Raw genomic sequence first — 25,664 nt, forward strand, 5'->3', positions numbered from 1 at the left:
ATATTACATCATCACCATCGTTCTCACGCGGTCGTTGTCGACAGCGACGCACGGTCTCCAGCACGGTCTTCAGACGCCGGTCCAGAGCGGCGAGGTGGGGCTCTGACAGCAGTGGAGCTATATTATGAAGCGGATCCTGGTAGAGCGAGGCTCGCATGACATCACTGAGACGATGCTGAGGCTGAGACAGGAGCTGCAGGCGAAGCCACGTGGAGCGACGGATTCTGTGGTCAGAAGAGACCAGGGTGAGTGGGCCGAGTATTACCCAGTGATGGAGAGCTTATGGACTGCTTCCATACACCGATGTGAAAATGATAAAACTTTATTTAAAGAAGTCAAAATAGAATTTTAAACATAAGAGAGAGAATTTTTAAACATAACTGTAATAAACACTAATGTATTCAACAAGAACAAAAAACAACATTGTTTGTACCTGCAGCACTGTTCCAGTGGAGCTAAGATAGACGGCTCATCTTTAGAATGACGTCCGAATCTGTGGTGACGACAGACCCACAGACAGTCACAGCTCAGAAGTCAAGTCACTCACCCGTCACAAACACCAGCGGTACTCACGCCCTCCCGTTGTCAAGGTGCAGCAGAAAAGTATTGTTCCCAAACTTCTCAAAAGTTTCATAATGATGTCTGTCCATGTTACCTGGAGCAGAGGAAGCAAAGTAAGTAGATGTTTACTATGTGGCAGACATTCATTACACACATTTTCTGCATATTTTATCTGATAAACACACCAGGTCACACAGTATATTCAGAAACAAGTGGAAAAGTTTGACTGACAGTGTAACAAAACATGAAGGTTGTGCATTTTAAAACACTATTCCAATCACAACAGGCATAACCCATAAAGAGACGCCGTACAGTAACTTTTGATTACTTTTCCTATAATTTCATTTTGATTTAATGACATATGAAACATTTCACACATAATGGTTTTAAAGTTTTTTTAATATATTGCTGTAAATACAGAATGCATCATAACTACTACAGAGCATCTGTCAGGTGCATCAGATGACAAAGCCAAGCAGGTCAGAGTGTGCTCACTAGCCTCATCCCTCTCAGACTACACAACAGTGGATTCAACCTAGTTTGAAGTGGGATCACAGTGATGATTTTAGAATGGGACTGTCCCCCGTCTCCTGCCTCAGCATCCACATAGAGCGGGCAGTGGTACACTGGTAACCGAGGCCCAACCGATGCAGAAGCATCAGAGACATGCACATTTCTGGGGCTCATTGAATATGATGTTTTACATGCAAAAGTATCTGTGCTCCTGACTTGTGCCTTGAGACAAACAAGCGGCATTAAACATGGCTGCAACAAGGTTGAGTCCTGTATGGCTCTGTGCTGTGAATCCCACGTTGCCCCTCTGAGCTCCAAGCCACACAAATACACAGCATCCAGTGGAGCTGAGGCTGAGTGTGTGCTGTCACTCACAATCTGGAAAGGCAGAAATACTGTCAGTAAGTTACCATGTAGCAAGGGATTAGAAGGCCATCACTTCATACTTTACCTGAAAATGAAGGCTCACATCACTGATATATTTGTGATTTACATGAGCAGCCTCTCTGATCACTGCTACCAAAAAGCCTCTGCTATTTCTGAAAGCAGACAGTCGGTAGGCAGCAGGTGGATCTGAAATATCGTGGTGCCATAGATAAGCACTGAGCAACTCTGCCCTCCTCTCCAATTGAGACAAGGCACTGAGCTCCAGGAGGAATGCGACGGTGAGCAGCCTGAACTGAACGGGCTGTTGGAGCTGTGAGGCGATAGAGGACACCAGATCAATAAGTTCATCCCACTCCTCCTGCAGGAAATCACGTAGGGGACTGTGACAAACAGCTCCTGCAACTTTAACTCTGCTTCCAAGGTTAGCAGCGGTGAGGTGACTTTTCAGCTCCTGCAGTCTTTCTCTTGCTTGGGACAGGGTTGGCAATTCACTGGGCCTATTCAGCTGAGTGCTGACATGTCTCACTATTCCTAGAGGGGTCTGAGACGCCCGCAGCAGCACGTTTAAACTGTGGCTACTGATCTTGATTATTTCAGCTGCCACCTCTGCACTGAAGCCCAACATAAGTTGGTCACTGTGGCTTGGTGAATCCAGATGACTGCTCAAAATCTGCATTATTTCAGACAAATCTGTGGATGTGAAACACCACAGTCAGTACAAATACTCTTACACATAATAGTTTAGAAATACAAAACCAAATCTTTTACATACATCACAATGTAAAAAATTTAGAAACAAAACTCAACATGTCTGAAGTAAAATATGAAACTAAAGAAAGTTGTTTGATTACCTAAGTGATTGCAACTGCTAATAACACTTGAGACCTTTGCTCCACTGGCCCAGAGAGGTGGAAATCTGCTGAGGAAGACCTTGGCAACACTCTCCACCTCCTCTAAATCTGCAGAGTCCAGCACATGGCTGCCGTGCACTAAATTGACTTTGAATGAAAAGTAGAACAAGGTTAAAGCATCCAAAATTTATTAAAGACACAGGTTTACCTGTCTGTGCTGCCTCACCTGCTATATACTGCAAAACCTTTGTCCTGTTAGGACAGATTCTAGCAATGCAATTATGTGCATTGATCAAGACCTGGAGGTCCTCCTGACTCCTTTGAGACAAAACAAATCCACAGGCAGAGTGTTCATTCATCATGTTTGCGACATTTGAAGTGTGTGTTTTTTTAACTGTTATCATATTTGGTCATACGCTAAATGGCTGGACAAGGACCCAATATGATATAAATAGTACATGACAGCAGAGTAAGTTGGTGCATCCTCACCAGTTGTAGATTCTCCCTTGTCTCAAGTATTTATAGTTCTGTCTCTGTAAAAGGACTGAGTGGAAGATGGCACAGCATAAGAGGGACTCCGTGTCATCTGCTGTAACATTCAACAGTGACTGACAAGGTGTAACAGATGCCACCTGTCGTAAGGAGCACCTCAGCTCTTCCTTCAGATCAAAAGGTGAGTCACAAACCAGAGGCAGAGCTCTCATCCTCAATGCCGCTATTCAATGTTAAAAAAAATCCGCACAAGCAAAACAAGACAAACAGACATTACTGTTTCCTAATTCAACAATGTGTACCACACAATCACAAGCAGCAAACGATTGTAATAGCCTCAAAGTCCTGGTGAAATAAGAACAAATCAGATATTTTTACTCTCATTTGTTAAATGTGTAAAATATAGAGTCTAGTTCATTCTTTACAACTGCAGGTAAGGTGAGAAAAACAGAGGCACAAAGTCAAAACTGCAAAATTACACACCTACCTGGAATCAAGTGTGATGAATGCTCCTGAGTCATAAACCACAACTGAAAGCACGGGTGAACCAGATGTGGCTCATCTGTGAAGCAATCAAAGAAAAACACTAAAGATCAGAGATTCTTAGTTACAATGAATAAACCAAATCCAGATAATGTTGGTTCATGTACCATTGACAGAGTGGATCAACTCGCTGAGATGAACCATGACTTCACTTTTCCACTGTTCCAGTAGATGACAGTCATTAAAAACCAGCCAGTGACCATTGGTAACTGCCTTGTCCAGGGCTGAGAAGATGGCTTCTCTTTCACACAGCGCCCCCAGAAACACAACTTTAACTTGAATCTGAAACATATTTAATAAGAAAAGCAAACTATATAATTACTACATTGGTTACAGCAGTTAACCTAAAACAAAAAAAAAACTCTTTACCTTCTTTGCTTGTTCTACATGAAATGCCATTTTGTTAATTAAGTCAAAAGGTTGGATGGTTGTCCATCCACCTCCTCTTGGACTGGGAAGTGTAAGAATGATCGGTCCTTTATGTTTGACAATGTACTTTGATAGAGCCTCTGGGTCGCTGGCGTGAGGGACCTCAGTCCCTGCAGTCTGTGCCCATAAGCTGAGGTTGCAGGCAGTTATGGCCTCAGCGACTGCTTGTAGGGCGTGTGGGACCACGGTCTTCCAGAGTAGAGCCCGCTGTAGCAGGGACAGATGGGCGTGAGAGCGACAGGGAACACGCCCTATCACCGTAGAGGACGGGAGGTGTAGATACTCCTTCCACTGTATAGGGGATGTGGAGAGAGAGGCAATCAACCCTCTGAAAGAAGGAATCTTCTCTAAGCAGAGGAGCTCTGGGTGGATATGAGCAGGTATCCAGCTAGGCAGAGAACCGGTGGATTTAACATTAATGACAGTGTGGTCAATGTCTTCAAGGCCCCTAAGAAAAGCCACCCTCTCACCCTCAGAACACAGCCCATTGTACTGGAGCAGAGCCAAAGAGACCAGCAGCTTCAGAACAGCAAAGTGGCTCTTGAATAGACAGGGTTTGTACTGGGTCAGCAGCTGAGCCACCATCCTGTTTGTGATCTCTGGCACAATGTCCCCTAGGACATTCCCAAAGGTGTATATCACTAATGGCCTGTCCTTCACAATCACAGCCTCTTGCATAGATCTAATAAAGCCATGTAGAGAAAAGTAGTAGGCAGGCGACAGAATAGACATGTCTTGCAGAGACTGGTTTAGGGCAGCAGCCAGTCGTGCTAATTCTCTGGGAGTAGTCACTAGACTCTCATGATAGTCCAGCTCATCGGTCAGCTGCTGGATTTCACTCTGTAGCTTCTTCACTGCTTCTTGACGAGCAGCTACGCAGGGCACAAATCCAGAGTCCTGCAGTGAAGTGTTGCACTTCAGGATGAAGTCCACAAGCGCATCCTGTGACAAGAATGTGCACAGTCAACGTACAGTACTTATGGCAGCTACCAACCAATAAACAAACAACACAGATCTTGTTGCATGTTAAGTTCCAGAAATTCCATTCTAAAAAACTAAGACGATGAATAGGAGAACGGGCCATTTACTGTCGATGCAGCACTATCTGCTTGATGCCGATTAACAACAGTTCTGTCACCTGTTCTTTGAACAGCTTTTCTTGCAGCCGGTTCTTTTCCTTTTGGAGACTGAGGTGTTGGATCAGCAGCTTCTTACAGTCAGACTGAAGGACTTTTGTCAGAATAAGATCTTGGATTTCTTCTGAGCTGAGAGAGAGGTCAACCACATTTACCTGACTCAAGATAGATGGATGGATCTCTAAAGAACAAAGGCAGGAATAGATTGTGAGGCTCTTATTTCCAAAGTGCTCACACTGTGAAGTTAATTACTTTTAGTTTTAGTAATTACAGTAAGTAATTATATTTAATAAAAAAACACTGTTAAAGTACAACACAGAAGTATCTACATAGCTACAAAAAATTGTATTAAACAAAACATATTGTATCATTCATACCATTGTTAAGCAGCCGAACTGGCAGATGGGTACAAAGAAAGAGACGAAAGCCAGGGTGGGGTGGTTGAACGTGATGATTTTTACCAGAACGGACTAGTCTGGCTAGAAACTGTGGACTGGGTTTTGCACTTTCCACATGTGTAACCAGGACCATCAAACCTTGAAAATAAAAAAAACCCAAATATAAATGAAGTAAAAATATGTCATCAAACGCAAGCATTGTAATTTAATATTATTAATGTTGATATATTATTTTTAAAATCCACTAGTGCACCTGTCTCGGCAGCCTGGTACAACTTATCCAGCAGCTTGTCATCAGCAGCAGAAAGCACCAAACCAAACTCTGTCTCAAGCTGTTTATTACCTCCTGCAAACACAATTATGAATTTTAAATGCAATTTAAAAAATTACATCCTACTTTGTGTGGACTCTGGAGACTACAACAGCTAATGGCTTCACACTGTCTGTAATAAAAACAAATACAACAAATGTCCCAGTCCCAATACAAATATAGTGTTAATTGAAGGATCTACCTGTGGTTTTCCAGCTCTGATGGCAGATTTCATTATGGATCTGAATGTCAGCCAGCAGAGGCCAATGCTGATTCCAGGCACTTGTGTAGCCCCAAAGCAGCAGCCGAACCAACAGTCTGGCGGGTCCAGTGTCCTGTAGCTGCCAGTCATTCCAACCCAATGCCTGGCCCAAAGGCTGCTGCCACGTCTCAGACAATGAAATGGGCAAACCAGCAGGGGGAAAGGAGGAGGCAGTGGAGGCAAACAGAGATGCTCTGGGGTCCTCAGGGTTGATGTCGATGTATCCTCGGTGACATAGCTCTCTCCACTTGCTCAGCAGTTCTGCACGAATATCTGGTGCAAAGGGGCCCAAGTACGCAATGACAGCAGCCAAAATAATGGCATCTCCTGGTCTGTTCTGGGTTTGTAACTCTGACTTCTTAGGAAAGGACAAGGAAAAAAGTTGTATTAAATAAAAAATAAGAATGATTTACATTTAAAATTAACATTCGAGCAACAAACTGAAAGTAGAAAAAGAAGAATGACATAAAGGAAACGTTTACTGTAGGTGCCATGTACAGAATTAAAAGTAAACCTGATGTTTACCTTACTGGCAGCCTTCCAGTGGATGATGTGGGTCTTCACTTGACCAACAACGGCTGTAGCTTCTTTCTCCATGTGCTCATATTTGCTCAGCTCTATCAGCTGCTGCTCTAGGTCATTTTGTATAAGCTGCAGCTGAAGCTTCAGTTCCTGTAGCCGATGGAGTGCATCCTCCTTGTGTTGCCGGGCCTGCAGCAGCTTAGCCCGCACCTCTCGGGCAAGTGCCTCCAACTGCCGCTTGCCTGACAGCTGGGGTTTCATCAGGCACCACTCATACAACGCTTGGACCCATCGACAGAGGGACTCACAAGCTTTGCTCACCTCTCGCACAGACTCTGGTGCAAACTGAGGACTGTGAACTATTTGACCAAGCTGTTGCAGCTGCTCATTAGTCAGATTGTTGCGGTCAAAAAACTCAAGCTCCTGGAGAAAAAACAAGAAACATTAGTAATTACACTGGTCATCCCAAAAATGTATGAGCTGACAGCAGTTAAACCAGATAAATGTGCAAATTTAATCATCATTAGTTTTACATGTAGATGATTACATTTTAACACCAACTGACAATAACCGTGTCCCGTAATAGTTCAAATCATTTGCCACTGTACATATTCTTCCACACACCTGGAAGAAGTTGGATCGCCCAAGAAGCTGTTTGGCACTTTCCCAGCCAGGTGGATGATTGAACAACAGACAAATAGCATCCATGATTCTCACCACTCCATCAGGTGGATCTCTGTAGTGACGCACCTCCTCCAGGTCAGAGGGATTCAGACACTGGAGAATTTTAAGGCCAGTCTGGAAAATTGGTCTCTCCTGTAAAAAATACTTAAAATGTTATTTGTATCACTAGAAAATTAATCTGCAGTCCTTATTTTTATGTCATCAATTTGCATGTCTTGGCTTAAAATACTTGTGTGTGATAGAATAGAGTGTGTGTTAAATTTAACACATTTAACAATAGGACTCTGGAATGGAATAAACATAACACTTGTGTTTACTTCTATCTGAGCCTGATGAATCTGTTTTTCTATTCTGTGCAGGTTTTGCTTCTCCACCAAACACATCCTCTCAGCTTCTCCAGTCAAAGGCTTCTGGTCATCTACAGCTCTAAGGAGGGATTGCTCACACTGCAGACAAACAGGAAGGTAAGACTGAATTAATGCAAAGATCTTATTATGAAGACCTAAATATACTTAAATAATACAAGGGAAAGAAAATATCCTCTTTTTGTATTTATAAACCCAACGTATGGGATATTTTTTCATAATAATGTTGCCATCAGTTTATTGGTATGGCATTAACACATAACTATGTTATATAGTGTGTTTATTAGCTTATATTAAGCCTTAAAATAGAATGTAAATTCTGTCTAAAAGTTTTTTTTCTTAAAGGTTAAAAAATTCTGAAAGTACAGTTGTCAGTATTGATGCTACCTCTCTCCGAGTATTGATCCCATTTAAAGAGCATGTGCTGATTGCACTTCAATACCTGCTGTGTCTCAGCAACCTTCTCTCGCAGTCTTTTTAGCTGCTGCTTGTATTTTTCAGCTGTGGTGTTCATAGCATCCAAATGAGCCACAACAGAATCAATTCTGAAAAAAAGTACATTGTAAACCAGACGCCATCAGTTCCCTTTATTTTTTAAAAATGGTCGGTCAAGTGGAGGTTAACTTCTTTCTCATTCTGTCTGAGCAACTATAGGAGTACAGGTAGAGCTTTTAAATGATTTGCCATTAGTAAATATTCTTAGGTGTGATTAATGGAACATGTCAATGAAAGGATGTATGAGTATGCAAAGAACCTAACTATATCCACTAATAGCTATTGCATTAAAACAAACTAATATTAATGGTAATCAAGAAAACTGTAGTCACTCTTTAATAGCCTCTACAGAAAGTGTTAATGAAGAAAAGTGCCACAGCTTGAAGGCTTTGTGTGCAGCAGCTGTGGCTGCAAACTTTTAAATCATGGACTATTTTAAGGGTAGCATTGTGGTGTACTTTACAGTATGATCATTTATAGTGAATACTAGTAGGTATAGTACAGAATCACTGCCAGATATTATTACAGCATAGTAGTCTATGCAGAGATTATGATGTCTGTTTGCTTTGACATGATGTCAAAAAAACACTAGATTAAAAAGTGACTGTTGTCTGCTACATTTGTCTTAAATACCTGTTTGTGCTGTTTTGCCATTGTTTGTGCAGGTGGTTGCACAGGTAACCAAAGTAGGCAATGAAGTCCATGTAGGTCTGGGGGCTGAAAGGCTGGGCGTCCAGAAGGACAGATGCATAATGACATGCAGACTGATGGATTCCTGCCATAGCCACAGACAGACTGGGTTCTAAGCCTTCCTGATTCACTGACAGGTAAAGAAAAGGGCATATTTTGGTACAACCAAGGACAAACTCTAGTAAATTAGTTTACTTAAACAGATTTCAAGGGCAGACTCACTTTTATAAAGGATGGTTGGAAGACACTGAGTAGCAGCTTCCATCAAACACTGGTTGGACCATGACTGGTAGACTTCAACACAGCAGCTGAGACTCAGGGCCTTGGTCATTTGTTTCTTAAAGATACAATTAAGAAGGCATCAGTTAAATTAGAAATGTAAAGGTGCAACCTGCAACCTAATATGCAAGACAACATGGGCTATGAATAAAATGTGGACTTTGACTGAAATGTGAAGTGACAGTCTGGACAGAGCCTGTGCAATAGTTACAGGTCAATGGCAGCCCTGTGGCCTTTTAACCCTTACTGTCAATTCAATGTAAAATGTGTTTGCCTATGATTGTTACAGGTACATCATGCAAGTGACGTTTTATGTTTCAACGTGGTATAAAAAATAGTAATAGTAACATGGAAAATAAACATTCTAAAGAAACAGTTATATCCTGAGGATACTGACATTCCAAACACTGGGTCCATCTATGGAAGGTTTCTCACTTTCGGACATGGTGATGGACAGCAATAGGAAAACATGGACATTTCTGTGGACTTGACTCAGGTACCTTAATTAAAAGAAAAATCACCCTTGTCAGTCTTAGCATGAAGTAAACATTTAGATTTCTGTAAATGGCAATAAATAAAATGTGTTTCTAGACGATCTAGAATAAATCAATTTAAGGAGTTTGAGTGCTACCAATTAAAAGGTATATTATATAAAGTGATATATCAAATGTGTACTTTTTCTTACTTTTCAAATATCCAACTGTCCATAAGGAATCTTCTTGATTTGTTAACAGCTGTCATTTTATGAATGAGTTTCTTTACCTCCTCTTCGGTGTGGAGAGCTGGGTAGCTTCTCTGGGCCATCGCTACCAATAGTTCTTCTCTAGCACGCTGGCTAATTCCTTCATGGACTAGTATGATAACATTACACCCACTAACTCTAGTTTGATTCCCAGCATCTTTAAGGATATCATGCAACTTATCCTCATTACCAGAATGTACCTCCATCAACTGGTAGCCCGCAAGACAGGCAGCTAAGCGCACAGTTGTTTTACGGCCAGTACCTCTGTCTAAGCCAATCAATACTCCATGACCTCCTGGCATGAGTAAAGCCCTGAGGATATGCAACAGTTGCCTCACTCTCTGTCTGCTCACAATATATCTGGATCTAATGTTACACATACTATCATGATCATTTCCATCAGCTTCTTTTTGATCCATAAAAGCAGAGAGCTTGTGCATTAGCACATTAAGGTCCAGCTTGTTGTAAGAAGAGCTACACTTCACATTAGGTTGACAATCTACTAAATTCAAGGGCTCTAAGAGATCAGGACCAAATACAAGCTGAGTCATTAAGTCTTCCATATGTTGCAGAGTTTTCAAGTTTTCCTCTCCTGAGAGATGTTTTTCAGATTGAAGTGAAGGCTCAATCATTGAACAGTCTTTCTGTTGCTTCGACTGTCCTGATGCTTTTGCATCTTGAGGTTGACTTTGCAAATCTTGACTCTCATCTGTTTGGCCAGCTGTTTCTGTGGATGATGTTGGAGTAACAAGGCTTGTGACCAAGGGTCGGTCTTCAACTGACCTAATTCCAAAGTGGGCTGTTGCTGCTTTGGCTATGATTGACACAAGAGTCCTGGTTTCATCCTCTGAGCATAATCTATCACTAAACGTACGCATGCACTCGTGCATCCAAAGTTGAACTATGTTAAAAACTGATGCTTCATACTCTGAAAGTTCATGCTTATTTTTCTGCGTTATCTCTGTGGTTGGGATGTTGGGTCGCCACAGGTACATTCCAGAAAACACCTTGTGCAAGTCACGTTGAGAAAAAAGAAACTGGGGCCTTTGCCTTGTGGGCGGAAAATGTTCCAATACTGCACGATAAACAGTTTGTGTTGCAGCAATAACACAACATGCCATCTCATCTGCACTCTGTTTAAGTGGCATTTCCTTAAGCCAGACTTGTAGCTTAGGAGAATGAATTGACAATATAACGTCCACAGACAGACAAGGAAGTACAAAGATGGAGAACAGGCGTGAGAGCCGGGAGGATAGTGCGTTCATTTGGTGACTGCCCAATCCAGAGTAACAACAGGTTGCCATGTAGTCGAGGATGCCAGAAGTCAGAAACTTGAAGCAGTAGGTATCAGCTGATAGAATCTCTCCTTTTGACATGCTCTCCCGTAGCAACTCTAGAGCCATCGACGTCTTCCCAAAAACATCTATCAACAACAAAAGATAACCTTTCACTGAGTGCAAACTCTTTTGTGCTAAAAAGTCTCTTTTTCTTATATTATATATGTTTTCTTAGTTACCACATGGTGCTTCATGCAAGTCGTCCACAAACAGTAGCAGTCTTGGCTGTTTGGTCGCACCATCCATATTACCTTCATGGTATTTATGAGAGCTAATGTTAATTAGAATATTGCGCAGGTCTTTGGAGCTAAGTAGTGGACTGGCTTGTAAGCTGATGTGTGGCATATCAAAACTCAGCAATGTCTGGCACAGGGTGGTTTTTCCAGAACCGGGCTCTCCTGCAAGCAACACTGGCTGACTTGCCTTCAACATGAGATTCAGGAGGTCGGTGTATTTCCCATACTATAGAAACAAAGCACACGTAAATAATTAAATGTGATTATTGCCCTTTGTAGTTAACTTCACTAGACAGAATGTTGAAGACAAACCTTGGGGGAAACGTATGTTGTCAACAACGTGTTCTTGGGCCATGTTTTGATCTTTAAAACATGTTCAAAAACACTTTCTTCACCAGGAACAATTATTCTGTACCTGCAGTTGAACAACACCTGACGGACAAGTAAGTCAAACTGTGGCCAATGGCTGATGTAAAAACAAAAACATAATATTATTAAGTCATTTTCATCTGGAATAATAAATGTAAATATTATTACATATTTTGGTAGTGTATTATAATAGAAATGGTAAAAGCAATATTGAATCACTTATTTTACCGAGGATGCAGATGTCCACCAAATCCCCAGGTATAAGCCACCAGAAAAAGATCTATGGCAAACTGTTGTTGTTTGCTTTGAGAATCTATGTCTGTTGTGTCAGCTCCGTGCATACATGTATCTGTGGGGAGGGCAGGTTTAGAACAACCACAGTTTTAATAATATTAATTATAATACTAATATTGTTCACGCAGATTGATAATACCTGTGTTGGGTTTAGTTTTTCCTTTCTCTTTTCCATAATGGTAGAGGAGGGCACGCAAGATCCGTACAAAGGACATGACTTCTTGCAGTCCACACATTTGGCTTTCCCCTTCCACACAGATTGCAGAGTTGAAGGACTTCTGCCTAAGAAAAGTAAAAGTGCTGGAGAAAAGATCTTCAGCGAGACTATTCCATATTTTTAAGACCCTTTGATCTAGTCTGTGCTCACAGCAGAGGGCGTCCACTTCACTTTTCCAGGCAGCTTTCCATAGATCAGTTGCTCTGACATGAACAATACTGCAATGGGTCACTGCAGACGGACTCGCCCCACTAAGGTCTGTTACCTCCATAAGCAGCTTAGGGTGTAATTTGGATGGTTCTGATGTTTCACCAGTACAGCACAATGTGGTTACACAATCCAACCAGCCAGGTTGACCCACTGGCTCTCCATCCATTATGAGCCATTTGACTATTTTCTTCCCATTGTTGCAAAGTTCAGAAATTTTTTCACGTTGCTCTGTTTCTGTCAGGACACTTGTAAGAACTCCATCTTGCCATCCAGATTTATCACCAAATACTTCTGTGTGGGACATGCCATTAGGAAATATGACCATAGTGTCAACAAAGTTCCAGTTTGTAGCAAAAACATGTGCTTCCATCTGTGGGGCGTCCTGTTTAACAATATCGTCACTTCCCCCCACATTTGCTGCCAGACTGTTGAGGGCTCCTGCTAGAGCACAGTAACAGGTTGTCTTTCCACCACCTGGAGGACCTAAAAGCAGCACTGTTTGACTGCGTTTCAAGGTTTGATATAGTGCAATGGTGCTGCTAACGATTCCAGTGTCAGGTTGAAACTGTTTCGCTTGCAAAAATTCTGCAACTACACTTTTAAGTTGGTTCCTTTCATGTTCTTCAATATAGTGTTGGAAAAAAGGAAACTGGATTGCCATCGGAAACACGTCCTTGAAAATGATGTCAAACCTTGATGCTTTTTCGTTTTCATTAAGTACAGGTACTAAGACAGTCATTATTGATTTGACGATGGCTGTCTCTTCTAATAAGCCTTGTTTAACAGACAGACAAGATTTTCGTAACCTTTCCTTTCTGCTCTTCTCAGCCGTTCCTGCTGGCACATTGTGTGAAGCAGTTGAATCATTTGGTTCTACAGACAACTCTTCAATCTCAACAGACAATCCTCCCTTTCCCACACATTGTTGTAAATATATTTCAGAGGCAGAGATGATCTTTTGCAAGACAACAAGATAGCTGCACTGCTCATTGGAGAGTACATCAGGCAAACAGAAGGAATCCTTGGCCAGACTGATGAGGGACACCAGGCGCTGACTTAAAGAAAGAGCCTCCAAAAAACCAACTGAAGTCAGCATTACTTCTGCAATAACTCTATAATCTGGATAGGTTAATGCAATGGGTCTTGTTGCAAACTGCAGACTTGGTGGAACCTCTGATGTATATCTGCTTGATGAGATGAGAACACATCCATAGTTAACGTTAGCAGAAAATGTTTTCCCTGCAAATGTCATACGGCATTCCAGGTCACCAGGTCCACTTTTTGTCTCGTCATTTAGTCTTTGAATGCTGTTCGTTCGGTCAGAGAAGGACTGATGAATCTCTACTAAATACTGTGCCAGCAATGACAACACCTCTTGTGTCAACAGGTTGACAGAGTCCAGTAGAAGTAAAGCTCCAGTATAAAGAGCTCCCAACAGCCTTTTCTGAACAATACCAGGTGTCATGGTTGGAAAACACTGTGTGGTAACAACCATTCGCCCCAGTGCTTTTCCTAACTGGACCACAGTCTTGTTCTTTCCAGACATGCAAGGTCCCCTCACAAACCCACATCTATAGCTTGTCAGAGCAAAGAGAATTCCAAACACTGCCCGATCTGTGGAAGGATTATTCACAATCCAGTCATCTGGACCAAAATACTCAAAGCCATATTGGAAGCGATGGCCCAAAACATCCACATAACATGTTTCATCATTGCTGCTTTTCAGACAATGGGATTTAGGTACTATATGATACTTCATCATGCTTATCCACTCAAAAGATGACTCCAGCGCACCTTCAATCTCCGTGAGTTGAGTTAGCTGATGTGCATGATTCATTGTAACTTGCACTAAAGCACGCACACACATCATTGCATACTTAGAAGGCACAGACTGACTTCTATTCTCTGTAGCTCCAGTCCTAATGCAATGAACAAGATTCTTGAGTTTTGCAGAATTGTATGCCTTAATGCTGCTCAACCTTATGGGGGTTAACTCTTGAAAAGCGTTCAGAATGGCACTGCACCAAACTGCCTCCTCAGCCACCAGCAAACACTGCAAAGGATATTCTAATACCAGATCCAGCACAGTTTGTGTATCTTTACTCTGGTTATCAATGTGACCTGGGACGTCTCCAACTTTCTGATCAGATATCAAGTCCTGACAAGACGGTTCAAGCAGTTTTCGTGCAACAGCACATTGCTTCATAAGCTGGACCACGGTCAGCTTTAATTGTTTCTCAATGGCACCTAACCAAACCACAGTATTAAGATTTGGCTCTACAGGAGACAGAAATGCAATGTGTTCCTGGAAACTAGAAAATGTACCAAGTACTTTCATCTGTCGGTAGCGGGCTGCCACACATCCCTTCACATCATTTGTATTACAGTTGCTTTTCCTGTCCACTTCAAGTCCTCGAATCCCTTTAAAGCATTTGCATACAAAGGGTTCCAGCATTAAAGGTGTTGGGTGAAGGGACAGCAGTTCTATTATTTCTCTGTCACTTAAGAACCAGAGTCTTGGAAACTGCTCACATAGAGAATCCACAAAGTTCATCACCTGGTTGGAAATAGCTTCCATTTTCAATAGGCCGTTAATGAGAACTTGGCAAATTTGAATTTGAAAATTGTCATTCTTATTCATGGAAGTAACAAAGTTCAAAACATGAGGGTCAGTCATCACTGAGCACATAACTTCTTTAAATATCTTATCAACTGGTTGAAACTGCTCCAGCTATTGAAAAAATACAAAAAAACACAACATTAGTCTAAAAATGTAAATATCAAACAAAGCTCTTAACTGTATCAGTTTCAAAGTACTGCATAAATCAGATACATTTGACCATGGTGATACGAATACATACCAGACTCCCTTTGGGAACATTACAGAATGTTTCATTAAACATTTTCATTAAGAAGGCCCACATTTGCTGGTATCTTTTAAACAAACGAAGCATCTGCTCTGTTAAAATGAAAAAAAAGCAAAAACACATTGTCTTTTTATAAATCTGTTTAAAATCACATTAAATTTCAAAAATTAGTTATTAGTTGGCTGAATGTTCATGCATAGACATTTCTCTGGGATTTTCCTCTTCATTACAACTGTTACTGTGATGAATAGGTGTTTCTTTAACTTCTGGAGCAGAACTTTTAAGATGTTTGAAGAATATCCAATTTACCAAGTTCTTGAAGTGATTGCATCCAATCTTCTATCTGCGGCCTGAATTCAATACTGTATGGAGACTTTAACATGGTAGACAGAGTCATCCTGTCGCTTTCTATTTCAGCACAGTACATTTCCAGACCTGGGTGAGAAATAACAGAAAACAACTTACTGTAAAGGCAAAATCGCACTTCATAAAAAAAGCCAAAAAAAGTTCTTGATCAAATCAAGAAACAATCGTGGTTACAATGACAAATATCACAATGACAAATATATTTTTAATTTATTAGATTTTGATGTTGTCTCACCAATTATGATGAATCTTCCCTCACTACCAAAGTGTTGATTGGGAGCTTGGAGATTGGAAACAATGCCCTCTGCTCCTGTTAATCCATGTTGTAGCTCACTTTGAGTGAATTTATCCAGCCAGAACAGCTTCTCTTTCCATCTCTGACAAAGTTTTTGGAAGGTCTCCTCCATGTTACACTCTGCTTGTGCATTGAGGCATATCTGACAGAGTTAAGGGGAACATTTTTTTTTTCTATTAATCAGAAATTTTGTTCTTAATTTGAACCAGTATTCTGGTCTTACCCTAGTAATTAGTTTCTGGTGAAGTTGAAGTTGTTTATGCATCAGTTCAACAACAGTCACCTTCTCTGGGACATACAGTAAACCGATACCTGCCAGATGAAACATTTATTAAATCTTTGTGATATGCTTTTGCATTAGTGTAGTATTCATGTTTTATTGCATGCGATTATAGCGTCTGACCATTAAATATAGCTTCCCAGTGTTTATGTCGGAGTGTGGGGGCCTTCAGCTTGGCCATGACTGCAAGCTGAAGGCTCAGATTTTCCAGGGTTGTTAAAGTGTCGTGTAGCACTGGATCGTCGGTGGAAATGGCACTTTTTAAACACGCGGCTTGTTCTTTCCATGCAGAAACTTTGCCTTGAGCTTGTGACACCACAACCTGACAGATGATGTAAAAGTATGTGTTGTACAATGAGTCAGTGCAATAACCATAAATGTGCAATAACTTGATTAAAAACTGTCAAGGATATAATGTAAATAATTAAAAATACACGTGCTAATATTTCTTAGCAGAGAGTACGAACAAACGGAGTAAGAACAAATCAAATTCTCTGCTTGTCCTGTACCAGCTTGGCAATAAAGCTGATTCTGAAACCTGGATTCTTAAGAATTAATAAACCCAAAGCCCACGCAATGATAATTTTCCATTTGTAAGTAAAAAACATTAAATTTATCTGAATATTATGCACAGTGCATTTAAATAGTAAGACTATACATATATAATATGTAGGTAGTGTGATTTGACAGGGTACCTCATTGAAAAGCATCAGTTCCCATTCTTCCATCCATGTTGTGTATGCAGCCTTCAGCTCCCATAGCTCCTTCCTGGCTTTGACTTTCTGAAGGTCTGTTGTCAAAATGGTCAAATCCAAAGTATGTTCTAATTGGAGATAACAATTATACAAAGTGTGATAAGATATGTGTGATATTAAAATAAATGACAACTTCTGGCCATTTTTCATTTCTTGAATTCAGCATGTGATCAAAGTGTCTGTTTGCTGTTTATACAGTCTGACCTTGTAAGTTCTGACTGTTCTTAGCAAGCTGTTCCAGCTTCACATTTAGGTGGTGCACCTCTGCACACATGTAGTTCAATTTAGTGACCATCTCTTTGGCATTCTGGGATGGATCAACAAAAGCTCCAGATGTAGCTTTAGACACTAGGTTTTCAAGGTCACACACTACAAAGGAGGACATTGTGTCCAGCGCGTTAGCCACTGATGGAAGTCTACTGCACACAGCGCTGTCTGCTTGCTTCAAAAGTGGAATAAGGCAATTCCACAAGCCCAGCATCTAAACAGAGAGCACAAACAGAAGCATGCTCACCAGTGCTGACATTTAATTAACCTACCGTATTTACTGTTTTTATAGCTGGATACCTTTTTGTCCAAAGTTATCTCCTGCTTAGTCATCTTCCTATAATTTGCACAAACAGTGTTCTGGAGGGAGTGGATGTACTTCAGCCGTTTCTGCATGTCAGACAACTTTTTTCCAGATTCCCTAACCTGCAGAAAAAAACATCAGTCTTTTATATGTCAAAACATGTTGTGTTCTGTTGTGTAGTAATTATAACAACTTTATTACTATATGAAGTGTGAAAATTCATTACCATAAGTGCATATTTAGTGAATTCACTTAAATGTTGAGGTTCCATCTTGAGTTCAGCAGACACCATCTCTAAGTCTGATATGAGGCTGTCCGAGTGCAGCCGTATCTGCTCATCTAGCTGCTGTAGCACTTCCTTCTCAATGGCCCTCAGTTGTTTCACTAAAGGAACAAAGGTAAAAACAGGAGCGCAACTATAATAAAGTCCAAAAGGTAATTCAACCCGTCAGAAGGATAAATACAGAGAACAAAATGCATTAGTAATTTCAGTAGTAATTGTTTTATAGATCTTTTTTGTTTATTTTAGGCAACAATTATTTGAAGATAAATCATCTACTCTAAACATACCTAAAGTTTCTTTTATGTTGGTACAATGAATAACAAGCAGCAGGTTGGATGTAGATAGTGATGGGGGAATCATATTGATTCTTTCAGTCCAGTGGCGCAGCTTCTGAATGTGCTCCTCATACAGTGATGCAGCTTTACCCTTCATGGAATCCAAAACATCATGAGTCCATTGACTAATGAACAAATAGATGTCCACCAACCACGAATGGTTCCCCAACAACTGCTGATGTTGTTGCTCAGCTTCCTGTAAAGACAAAATTGGAAATGACTAGAAACCTGCCAATTGTGACTAAGGTAATACAGGTGTAAAAAGACCGACCTGCATGCTTCTAGTCAGCTTCTTCTTAATGTGCTCTTTATTGTCACTGATGCTGATCTGCCACTCCAGCTGTGTTTTAGATAGAGGATAGTAGCAGCCATGCACCATGTTGCCATGCACCATTAGGCCGGCTTGCTTTGGCAGCAGCAGCCAGTGATCTGACAAGTCCTTGAGCAACTGCCAGCAGCAAACCTTTGTCCTACCAGTCATTCTGTCACTGTTGTGTCTTTCCTCTGGAAAACGAAAAACATACAGTACTGCACACCAAACCTAATGCTTCTGGATTAGAATTAGAATAGTCATACCTGTATTCACAGGTTGTTCACAGAGGTCAGGTGTCAAATTATAAGCAAAGTCAGAGCGAAGCACATTGGTACAGATCTCCAAGAAGAATCCACTAGTGTCACACATCTACTAGAGGAGACGATAACGACCATGAACAACATGTGTATAAAGAGGTGAATAAGGTTTTGTCATTAAGTGGACTTGTTCTCCTTTATGTAACGTAGATGTAGCTGACAAGCAGACATGTCTCATTTACCTGAACTATAGTGTCACCAACAGTCAGGAGGGCTTCACTCGCTGCCTCTTGAAACAGTTTTATTGGCTGGTCCACAGTCAGTTGATTACTAGCATTAAAACAAAGCTCAGTGATGAAGAGACAGCTCTGCTGTGATTTTGTCCTCTGCAAAACACAAGTATGTAAAAGATCACATTTTAAATTCTTCACCAGACGTTTCCACTGATCAAATGTTAGATAACTGTCACCTTTAAAACATTGTTGAGAAAGTAAAACACATCATCTCTAATGACTGTGACAAGACTTTGCAAAATGATTTGATTGATTAGATAAGCAAAGTTTCCCAGTTTCCTCAAGGTGCGTTCGGACTCAGCCAGCTCATTCTTCAGCCTCTGTTGGTGAACCAGATGGAGGTGAATGGGTTCATAGCATTTATTTGGTTTATTAGCATATTCCAAATGCCGTTGAATAGCCTGATGAGCCTTATGGCTGTTTTCCTTCACCTGGAGATATAACAGAATTAATGTTTGGGGCATACTTCATTTTAACTTCTGTCTTGTATTGCATTTCAAAGGTTTCTGTTTGTTATGCTGTAGTTTTCTAAGGTACTGTACCGCATTCAGGATGACAGCGTGATATTGAGATAACTTTTCCAGTAGCTTCAGAAACTCTTCACGCTTGGTTATCAGAATGTTCTTGAATTCAGGCAATGTATAAGTTTTAGACTCCTCCAGAGGAAGCAGGTGTGTTTCCTTCAGATCTTCAATTAGTCTGTGAATCATACATCCAAACATCAGTGGTTAAAGCTAAATATACTAGTCCTATACTAGCCACATTCAAAGCTCTGAGGAACTAAAATCTGTAGACTACAAGCATAATAATGATAATCAAAGTATTAAAAAAACATTATGATAACTTGTTATGGCTGTGGCTGTGAGTCATGACTTGGAATAATTCTGCCTCACCCAACAAAAAGGTAAAACGCTCTTCTGAACTGAGGTAGAGCCAGAAGCAACATGTCCTGTAGAACCATGCATCTGCGTTGAAATAGGGCTCTGCGAACAGTTACAATCCACCTGCAACAAGAGAACAAGAGCAGAGAAAATACGAACATAAAAATAAATACAGTGCATTAAATGAAGATTTCTAGCACACATAAGCAGTAAGACAAGCACAGCTCATATTCCCTTACCAGGTAAAAGCTTTTCGCAGCCTGAAGCACCTAAAAAAAGATATTTTCTGCAGAGCCGTCCACAGCACAGATTCTCTGTACCACTCAGCCAGACTGACAAGTCCGCCATAACCCCTCTCTGTCATATGTACTACGTAATTAGGGGAGAAGATGTAGTGTTCAGAACCAGCCTTAGTGGAGTGGACCACTTGTAGGTCATAAGGCCTGAGAAAGAAGATACTCTTTTAGTTTAATAGACTTTCCATCTCAATGAAATTACTAGGAAAGTCTGATAATTAGGTTTTGTAAGTACTGCTGTTCAGCTGTACCTGTTAGAGCGCTCATCTACTTCTTTCAGGTAGTAGAGCTTCACTTCTGCCAGGTGTTTTTTCTGTATGAGGATTTGAACAACCTCTATGGCAGTGAGAGGAAATTTATGTTGTCTGGCCGTTTTCCCTCTTTTTATATCGTTTCTATTTTCATCCTTACATGTTACCGCAGTTATTTGTTCCTTTTTCTCTGGAATGCTGAAATGAAATTAAACGTAAACAATAAAGATTAGATATCAAAGCGTGGAAGGAAACTGTTTGACAATCATAATCATTATTACATCTTTTGTTTTGTTTTTTACTTTTATATCAGCAGCAACAACCTACGGTAAATCATGACAGGTACCTTTGTGCTGATGACTCAGCAGTAGCTCTGACAGCTATATCAGTCCCTAATGCGCAGCCCCTCTCAGTTCCTACTTGGGCCATAAGACGAGGAAGCTCTTTCACTGATAAGGGCCTGTCAGAGGGGACAGTTTGGAGCATTGGTGTGTCACGGGACAGAGGCTCTGGCATTGAGCCTGACGAGACACAAAGAGGGGGCAGAGTGTGGGCCTTTTCCTTGACCCTGCGTCGTCGGCCTTGAAACTTCTGTTCCAGTTCCATTGTGTGATCTTCCTACTGAAACGTGGCACTGATTACTATCTGAATAACAGCAGGTTCAGATGCAACAGACCCCATAATGCAGGTCTGCATCAGGGAAACACTGGAAAATGTCTGAAAGTAACAGACAAATAAAACACAAACGCACACTCTGTCTTAATAAATTAAATTCCTGTTCATAAACAGCATGAAATACGTCTATGAGTAATCTGTTTGTATAAATTCAACAGATAACTTATAACAGGTAAGTTCATGTTCTCAGTCTCTGCATTTAACTTGTAGATTCAGCAATAAATACTTCCACTTTTACCAAGTTTGTACACTTGAAACACCTCTTGACGCTTTTTATATTATAGTCAAGTTTACAAGTGATTATAAAAGTTAGTAAGTTTTACAGTACAGTTTTCTACATGTTATTAGCTGTTTGTGCTAATTGTGATATAGCAAACAAAGCTAGCTAACGCAAAACTAACTTAACTGAGAACTGAACTTTTGAGTTTTACAGGTTCTGCAGTTGTTAAAACCGCAAAAACGCACATTCCAACATTTGCAGAACGCGGTCGCACCGCAGCCTCCGTGAGCGCAATAAACCTGGTAGTTATTAAATACCTGGTAGTTACTAAAAACCTGGTAGTTACTAAAAACCTGGTAGTTATTAAAAACCTGATAGTTACTAAAAACCTGGTAGCTACTAAACAAATCACATTCACCGAGACTTTCTTACCTGCCGGGAAGAAGTTGTCGTCGTAACCACGGCGACGGCTCGTTGCCACGGTAACGCCGCTGAAGGTCGACCCGGCTTGAAACTGCTCGTTTAGTCCAAACGCGCAAATGTCGCAGCGAGAGACCGCGCAAAACCCGCAGTTATCGCGTGTTTTCTATGGTTTTGTTTGGTTTGGTCGAATGTGTGAAGATTTTCAAGACGGTTAGTTTCGTTTTCAAATAAAATTCTCGTAAGTGAACTTAAAGTCTGCGCTGTTTAGATTTTTTTGCACACATTAATGTTCAGCGACGTTTTTCACAGACACAAAATAAAACTGCGAAGTTTCTATTGTTATTACAACACAAAATCATGAAGTCATAAATTCGGCTAACGACCCCATCAGTGCCCAGTGTTGTTAAGGCTTCTCTCTGGATCTGTGCACGGGAGGAACTCACTCATGAGGAAGTCCAGTATCACCATGTCCATGAAGTCCACCAGCCTGGTGCCTTTGTCGTACGGCGGAGTAGCCTTCACCGTTGAGCAGTAGTTTGGATCCGTCTCCCACCTGGAAAAAACGTCTGTTCATCCTGTTCTTTAATTATGTCAAGTAATAAATAATAACTAAATTATTTGACATGATTCAATTAAGCTTAATGTGCAGGAACTGAAGTTTTCATCAACTTTCCTGCAGAACCGATACATGCAGAATAGATGAGAGATGAGTTATAGCTCTCACGCAATGGAAATAATTATTGAATTTTTCTGAATTAAAAATCTGACCTGTCCTCTGATGGGAAATTACATCAGGCATGTGTGTTTTCATACAGAAGCGTGTTGTGCTTTTGGGCTGTGCTGGTGTGAAGTACAGACTTTGCCAGCTTGCTGCGGCTGTACGAGCGTCTCCACGGGGACCTCCACGTCCTGCGCGTCACCAGGGAGAGGTCGGGCAGCATGACGGCCGCCGAGGCCTCCAGCTTCCGGGGGCGGCCGCACACCGCGTGCTCCGTGGAGCAGTAGTAGGAGCACTGGCCGTAGAAGCACACGTTGCCCACTAGGCGGCGCCAGAGGAGCACAGACCAGAAGGACGGTGTGGGCGCGGAGCAGCACACAATAAGGACGGGTGTGAGTGAGTGAGTGAGTGAGTGAGTGAGTGAGTGAGTGAGTGAGTGAGTGAGTGAGTGAGTGAGTGAGCGTTACCAGGGGAGGTGAAGAAGGTTCGGGCCAGCTTGCGATCGGTAGTAATGTCCTTGATCTCTTTGACCACGTCCACCAGCCTCCCCACCACAGGGGGGATCCTCCTGTAGCCCAGAATCCTGCAGAGAAGCGAGGAAAAAATGCTCGGTTACACAACAACGTTGCACAGCTTCACGCTGCAAGTCCTGCGATAAAACAAGCACCTTGTACCTGTCCAGGTGAAAAGCTGCGATTTCTGCGTTGTGCCTCTCAAAGTCAGAGAAGTAGTAGAGGTTGTAGCTGGTCTCCTCGTCTCTCTCCTGCCTGTCAGGAAGCAGCATCATGCATCTATTCACATTCACTTCTGCACTTGCTGCACTGTTGCACGCACACATAAGTTTATTAGGAGCTTCCAACAGATTCACCGTGTCCTTTATTTTCCACACTCGCACAATAAAGGTGTGCGACTCACTTCATGGGTTTCACCAGCGCTTGTCCATAGTTGGGAAATGACATCACCAGCTTCAGCTGCGTCCCCCCAGACTTCTGCACTGGGAGACAGTCATGGGAACATTACCATAGCAACAAAGCACACAGATACAACAAGATCACAGCACGCTGCAACCCAACCCAGTACTGGGCCGAACCTGCAGACATGAACCACCCAGAGGCAACGGGTCGGACGCTGAGTCCTCCTCTCTTTTCATTTTCACTGCATTCATCTGAGTCTGAGGTTTGGTGGACGCGTCCCGTTTATTAGACTCAGCAGCTTAAGATGGTGGCAGCCAGTCCTGGCAGAGGGTCTGAGATAAGCTGCCCGTCAGCTGGTGGTCTCCACCGACCGCCGTCCATGTTTACCACAGATGGGAACACGATCTGACCCCTGGCACGACTCTGCTAACCACTAGAAACCGTCGGTTCCCAGTTTCTTACATTTCTCACCGTAATCTAGCATCTCAGCGTCGCAGTCCTCGAACGCTGTGAGAAAGTGTACACACTGATTTTCCAGAGGTGTTTGCTACACAACCAGTGGCTCCTGTACCCACGTCTGCACTGTGTTGAGCCTCCGAGGCCCCTCAGAGCTTCACAGTCTCTTTCATTTCGGCAGAACATCAAAGTGAATCCCCATTTGAGAGTCTCACCTTTGACCTTAGACGCCACACAAACACAACAACGCTGCCCATTCTCTTGCCTGAGGCCCATCACGGGAGAACGCACAACCCGCAGACTTGTGATTCAGTGTGGGGGGGAGCGAACTGCGCAGCAAACCCATTAACGCGCTGATTTATTCACGAGGTTCATTCTCCGCACGCCGCCCGTCATCATGGTTTCACATCCTGCCGTTGCCGTGATGTGAGGCCGCTGAAGCGAACAGCGCAGGTGTTGACACGCACCTGCAGCCGCGCCGCTCACCTGCACTGACGACGCGCTGCGTGGCGAGCTGCTGGCTCAGAGCCGCCATGTTGGGGTCGCGGTGGGGGTAGAGCTGCCAGCGGGAGATGCCCAGGTGGAAGCGCAGCCAGGGAGGCTGGCTGTCGCTGCTGCTGTTCCACTGCACGTCCTCATAACCCTCACGGCTCGCGCTCACCCTGGGGGGGGGGGGGGGGGGGGGGGGGGTGAGAACAATGCGCTGGGAAGGAAGACCTCCATCGTCTCAAATGCCCTTTCTCCTGGGTTGCACAGGGTGCTGGGCATCATACTCACCACCTCTGGGAGCTTTTCTCACTGGACCTGAGCTTGGGTTTGACTTTGAGCAGCCAGTCCTCCTCAGGGACAGCGCTGTTGGACATGGTGTAGAGAGGATGGTCAAACAGCGCCTCCAGCTTGGCCGAGCCAGCCTCCACGCGGCCCGCGCCACCTGCCGCGCTGAGCGAGGCAGCCGCCGTCCACGCGACGCCGTTGGCACCTTCGGTGGAAGAGCGTCGCCCGGCGCGCCCGGCGCGCCCCCCGCCCCCCGCGGAGGTGAGGTTGAGCGGCGCCAGCTCTCGCAGCACGTGCGTCCTGGGCGGCGGCGCCTCACAGCTCTGGTGGAAGGTAGAGAGAGAGAGGAGCACCAGCAGGAGGTGGAGGGAAATGGTGGTGAAGGCCAAGGACAGACAGATTGTCCTGGAGCGACGGCACATACGCCACCTCATCCTGCTGAGAGGAGAGACGGAGGAAACGAGAGAGGAAGAGGTGAGGGGAAAGGAAAGCGCGTGAAGCTGGAGAATCAGAGGGAGAGCGTGGTCCTGCTTCAAGCAGGTGATCCTCCTCTTCTCTACGGCTTATGAGGACACTCACTGTATTAGTCATTCATAGAAACAAAGGGTGACTTACGGGGCGATTCGCTCCTGAAACGCTTCCAGTCGTTGGGTGAAACGCGATGGGACTCGATCCGGTACCAGTCCACACTCTGCTGCCGCGCTCGTGTCGGGAAAGGTGCCAGGTTGCAGTGATCTCTACGTGAATCAATGTGTTTACTCCTCCTTTAGCGCTGCTCGCACATTATTGGTTGTGTCTTATCTCACTGTTACTGCTGATTCAGGTCAACCAGTCCAAAGCTGCTTTTCAAACTTTTCGGGTTTGTAATTTCTATGACTTTCTTTTCTGCAGTTTGTCTGAGACACAACCTCCACATGTTTCATGTTGCATCTCTTCCCATTCTAAATTCCAGTGGCCTGAACCAGTCATAAATAGCTGAGAACAGAAATCTAATACTCTATAAATCTTATAGGATGGAAAATTTTAACTCATTTTACAACTAGAAATAAATTAAAATCTACAAATCTACATTGCTTTAAAGGATCCCAATAATAGTTGTCAGAAGCCACAGCCAGCAAT

General features: G+C 42.6%; 2 protein-coding genes across 5 annotated transcripts; both read right to left on the bottom strand.

The window, feature by feature from the left end:
* Positions 1–942: 942 nt before the first annotated feature.
* LOC114869037 (dynein heavy chain domain-containing protein 1) lies at positions 943–22,250 on the bottom strand. 4 transcript variants are annotated; one of them, XM_041069673.1, is made up of 44 exons: positions 22,127–22,250; positions 20,712–21,082; positions 20,366–20,563; positions 20,058–20,261; positions 19,831–19,941; positions 19,480–19,636; positions 19,114–19,368; positions 18,887–19,030; positions 18,651–18,756; positions 18,346–18,578; positions 18,027–18,270; positions 17,683–17,840; positions 17,453–17,578; positions 17,090–17,366; positions 16,826–16,953; positions 16,254–16,452; positions 16,074–16,162; positions 15,791–15,992; positions 15,499–15,624; positions 15,184–15,281; positions 12,035–15,053; positions 11,830–11,950; positions 11,545–11,698; positions 11,176–11,458; positions 9,603–11,082; positions 9,315–9,417; positions 8,861–8,975; positions 8,582–8,768; positions 7,896–7,998; positions 7,406–7,534; positions 7,029–7,220; positions 6,408–6,827; positions 5,823–6,240; positions 5,564–5,656; positions 5,290–5,448; positions 4,915–5,093; positions 3,717–4,718; positions 3,455–3,629; positions 3,292–3,366; positions 2,802–3,027; positions 2,539–2,630; positions 2,313–2,459; positions 1,526–2,151; positions 943–1,452 (listed from the first exon to the last, which is right to left on the bottom strand). In XM_041069673.1, exons 2-44 carry the CDS (start codon positions 20,969–20,971, stop codon positions 1,042–1,044), a joined length of 13,224 nt encoding a protein of 4,407 aa, XP_040925607.1. In that variant the 5' UTR covers positions 20,972–21,082; positions 22,127–22,250; the 3' UTR covers positions 943–1,041. The 4 variants fall into 4 exon arrangements, with proteins under 4 accessions (XP_040925607.1, XP_029028790.1, XP_029028702.1 ...); XM_029172957.3 differs by lacking the exon at positions 22,127–22,250 and adding an exon at positions 21,693–22,079 and having other exon boundaries at positions 20,712–20,986; XM_029172869.3 differs by lacking the exon at positions 22,127–22,250 and adding an exon at positions 21,693–22,079.
* On the bottom strand, positions 22,125–25,305 carry LOC114870069 (extracellular serine/threonine protein kinase FAM20C-like). Its single transcript, XM_041069750.2, has 8 exons — positions 25,161–25,305; positions 24,549–24,983; positions 24,258–24,433; positions 23,317–23,395; positions 23,076–23,168; positions 22,869–22,984; positions 22,452–22,722; positions 22,125–22,236 (listed from the first exon to the last, which is right to left on the bottom strand). Exons 2-7 carry the CDS (start codon positions 24,977–24,979, stop codon positions 22,475–22,477), a joined length of 1,143 nt encoding a protein of 380 aa, XP_040925684.1. The 5' UTR covers positions 24,980–24,983; positions 25,161–25,305; the 3' UTR covers positions 22,125–22,236; positions 22,452–22,474.
* Positions 25,306–25,664: the final 359 nt, after the last annotated feature.

Source organism: Betta splendens, chromosome 1 (assembly GCF_900634795.4).
Source record: "Betta splendens chromosome 1, fBetSpl5.4, whole genome shotgun sequence".
NCBI lineage: Eukaryota > Metazoa > Chordata > Actinopteri > Anabantiformes > Osphronemidae > Betta > Betta splendens.

Bases quoted from the DNA above. Each gene is read 5' to 3' on its own strand.
- LOC114869037 (XM_041069673.1), bottom strand. From the start codon at position 20,971: ATGGAACTGGAACAGAAGTTTCAAGGCCGACGACGCAGGGTCAAGGAA. The intron at 16,163-16,253 runs GTCAGACGCTAT...TTCATCTGGCAG, and splicing joins CTGGGAAGCTATATTTAATG to GTATCGGTTTACTGTATGTC. The intron at 6,241-6,407 runs GTAAACATCAGG...TCCTTTCCTAAG, and splicing joins ACTGGAAGGCTGCCAGTAAG to AAGTCAGAGTTACAAACCCA.
- LOC114870069 (XM_041069750.2), bottom strand. From the start codon at position 24,979: ATGAGGTGGCGTATGTGCCGTCGCTCCAGGACAATCTGTCTGTCCTTG. The intron at 24,434-24,548 runs GTGAGTATGATG...CCCCCCCCCCAG, and splicing joins GAGAAAAGCTCCCAGAGGTG to GGTGAGCGCGAGCCGTGAGG. The intron at 22,985-23,075 runs GTACAAGGTGCT...GCTTCTCTGCAG, and splicing joins GCAGCTTTTCACCTGGACAG to GATTCTGGGCTACAGGAGGA.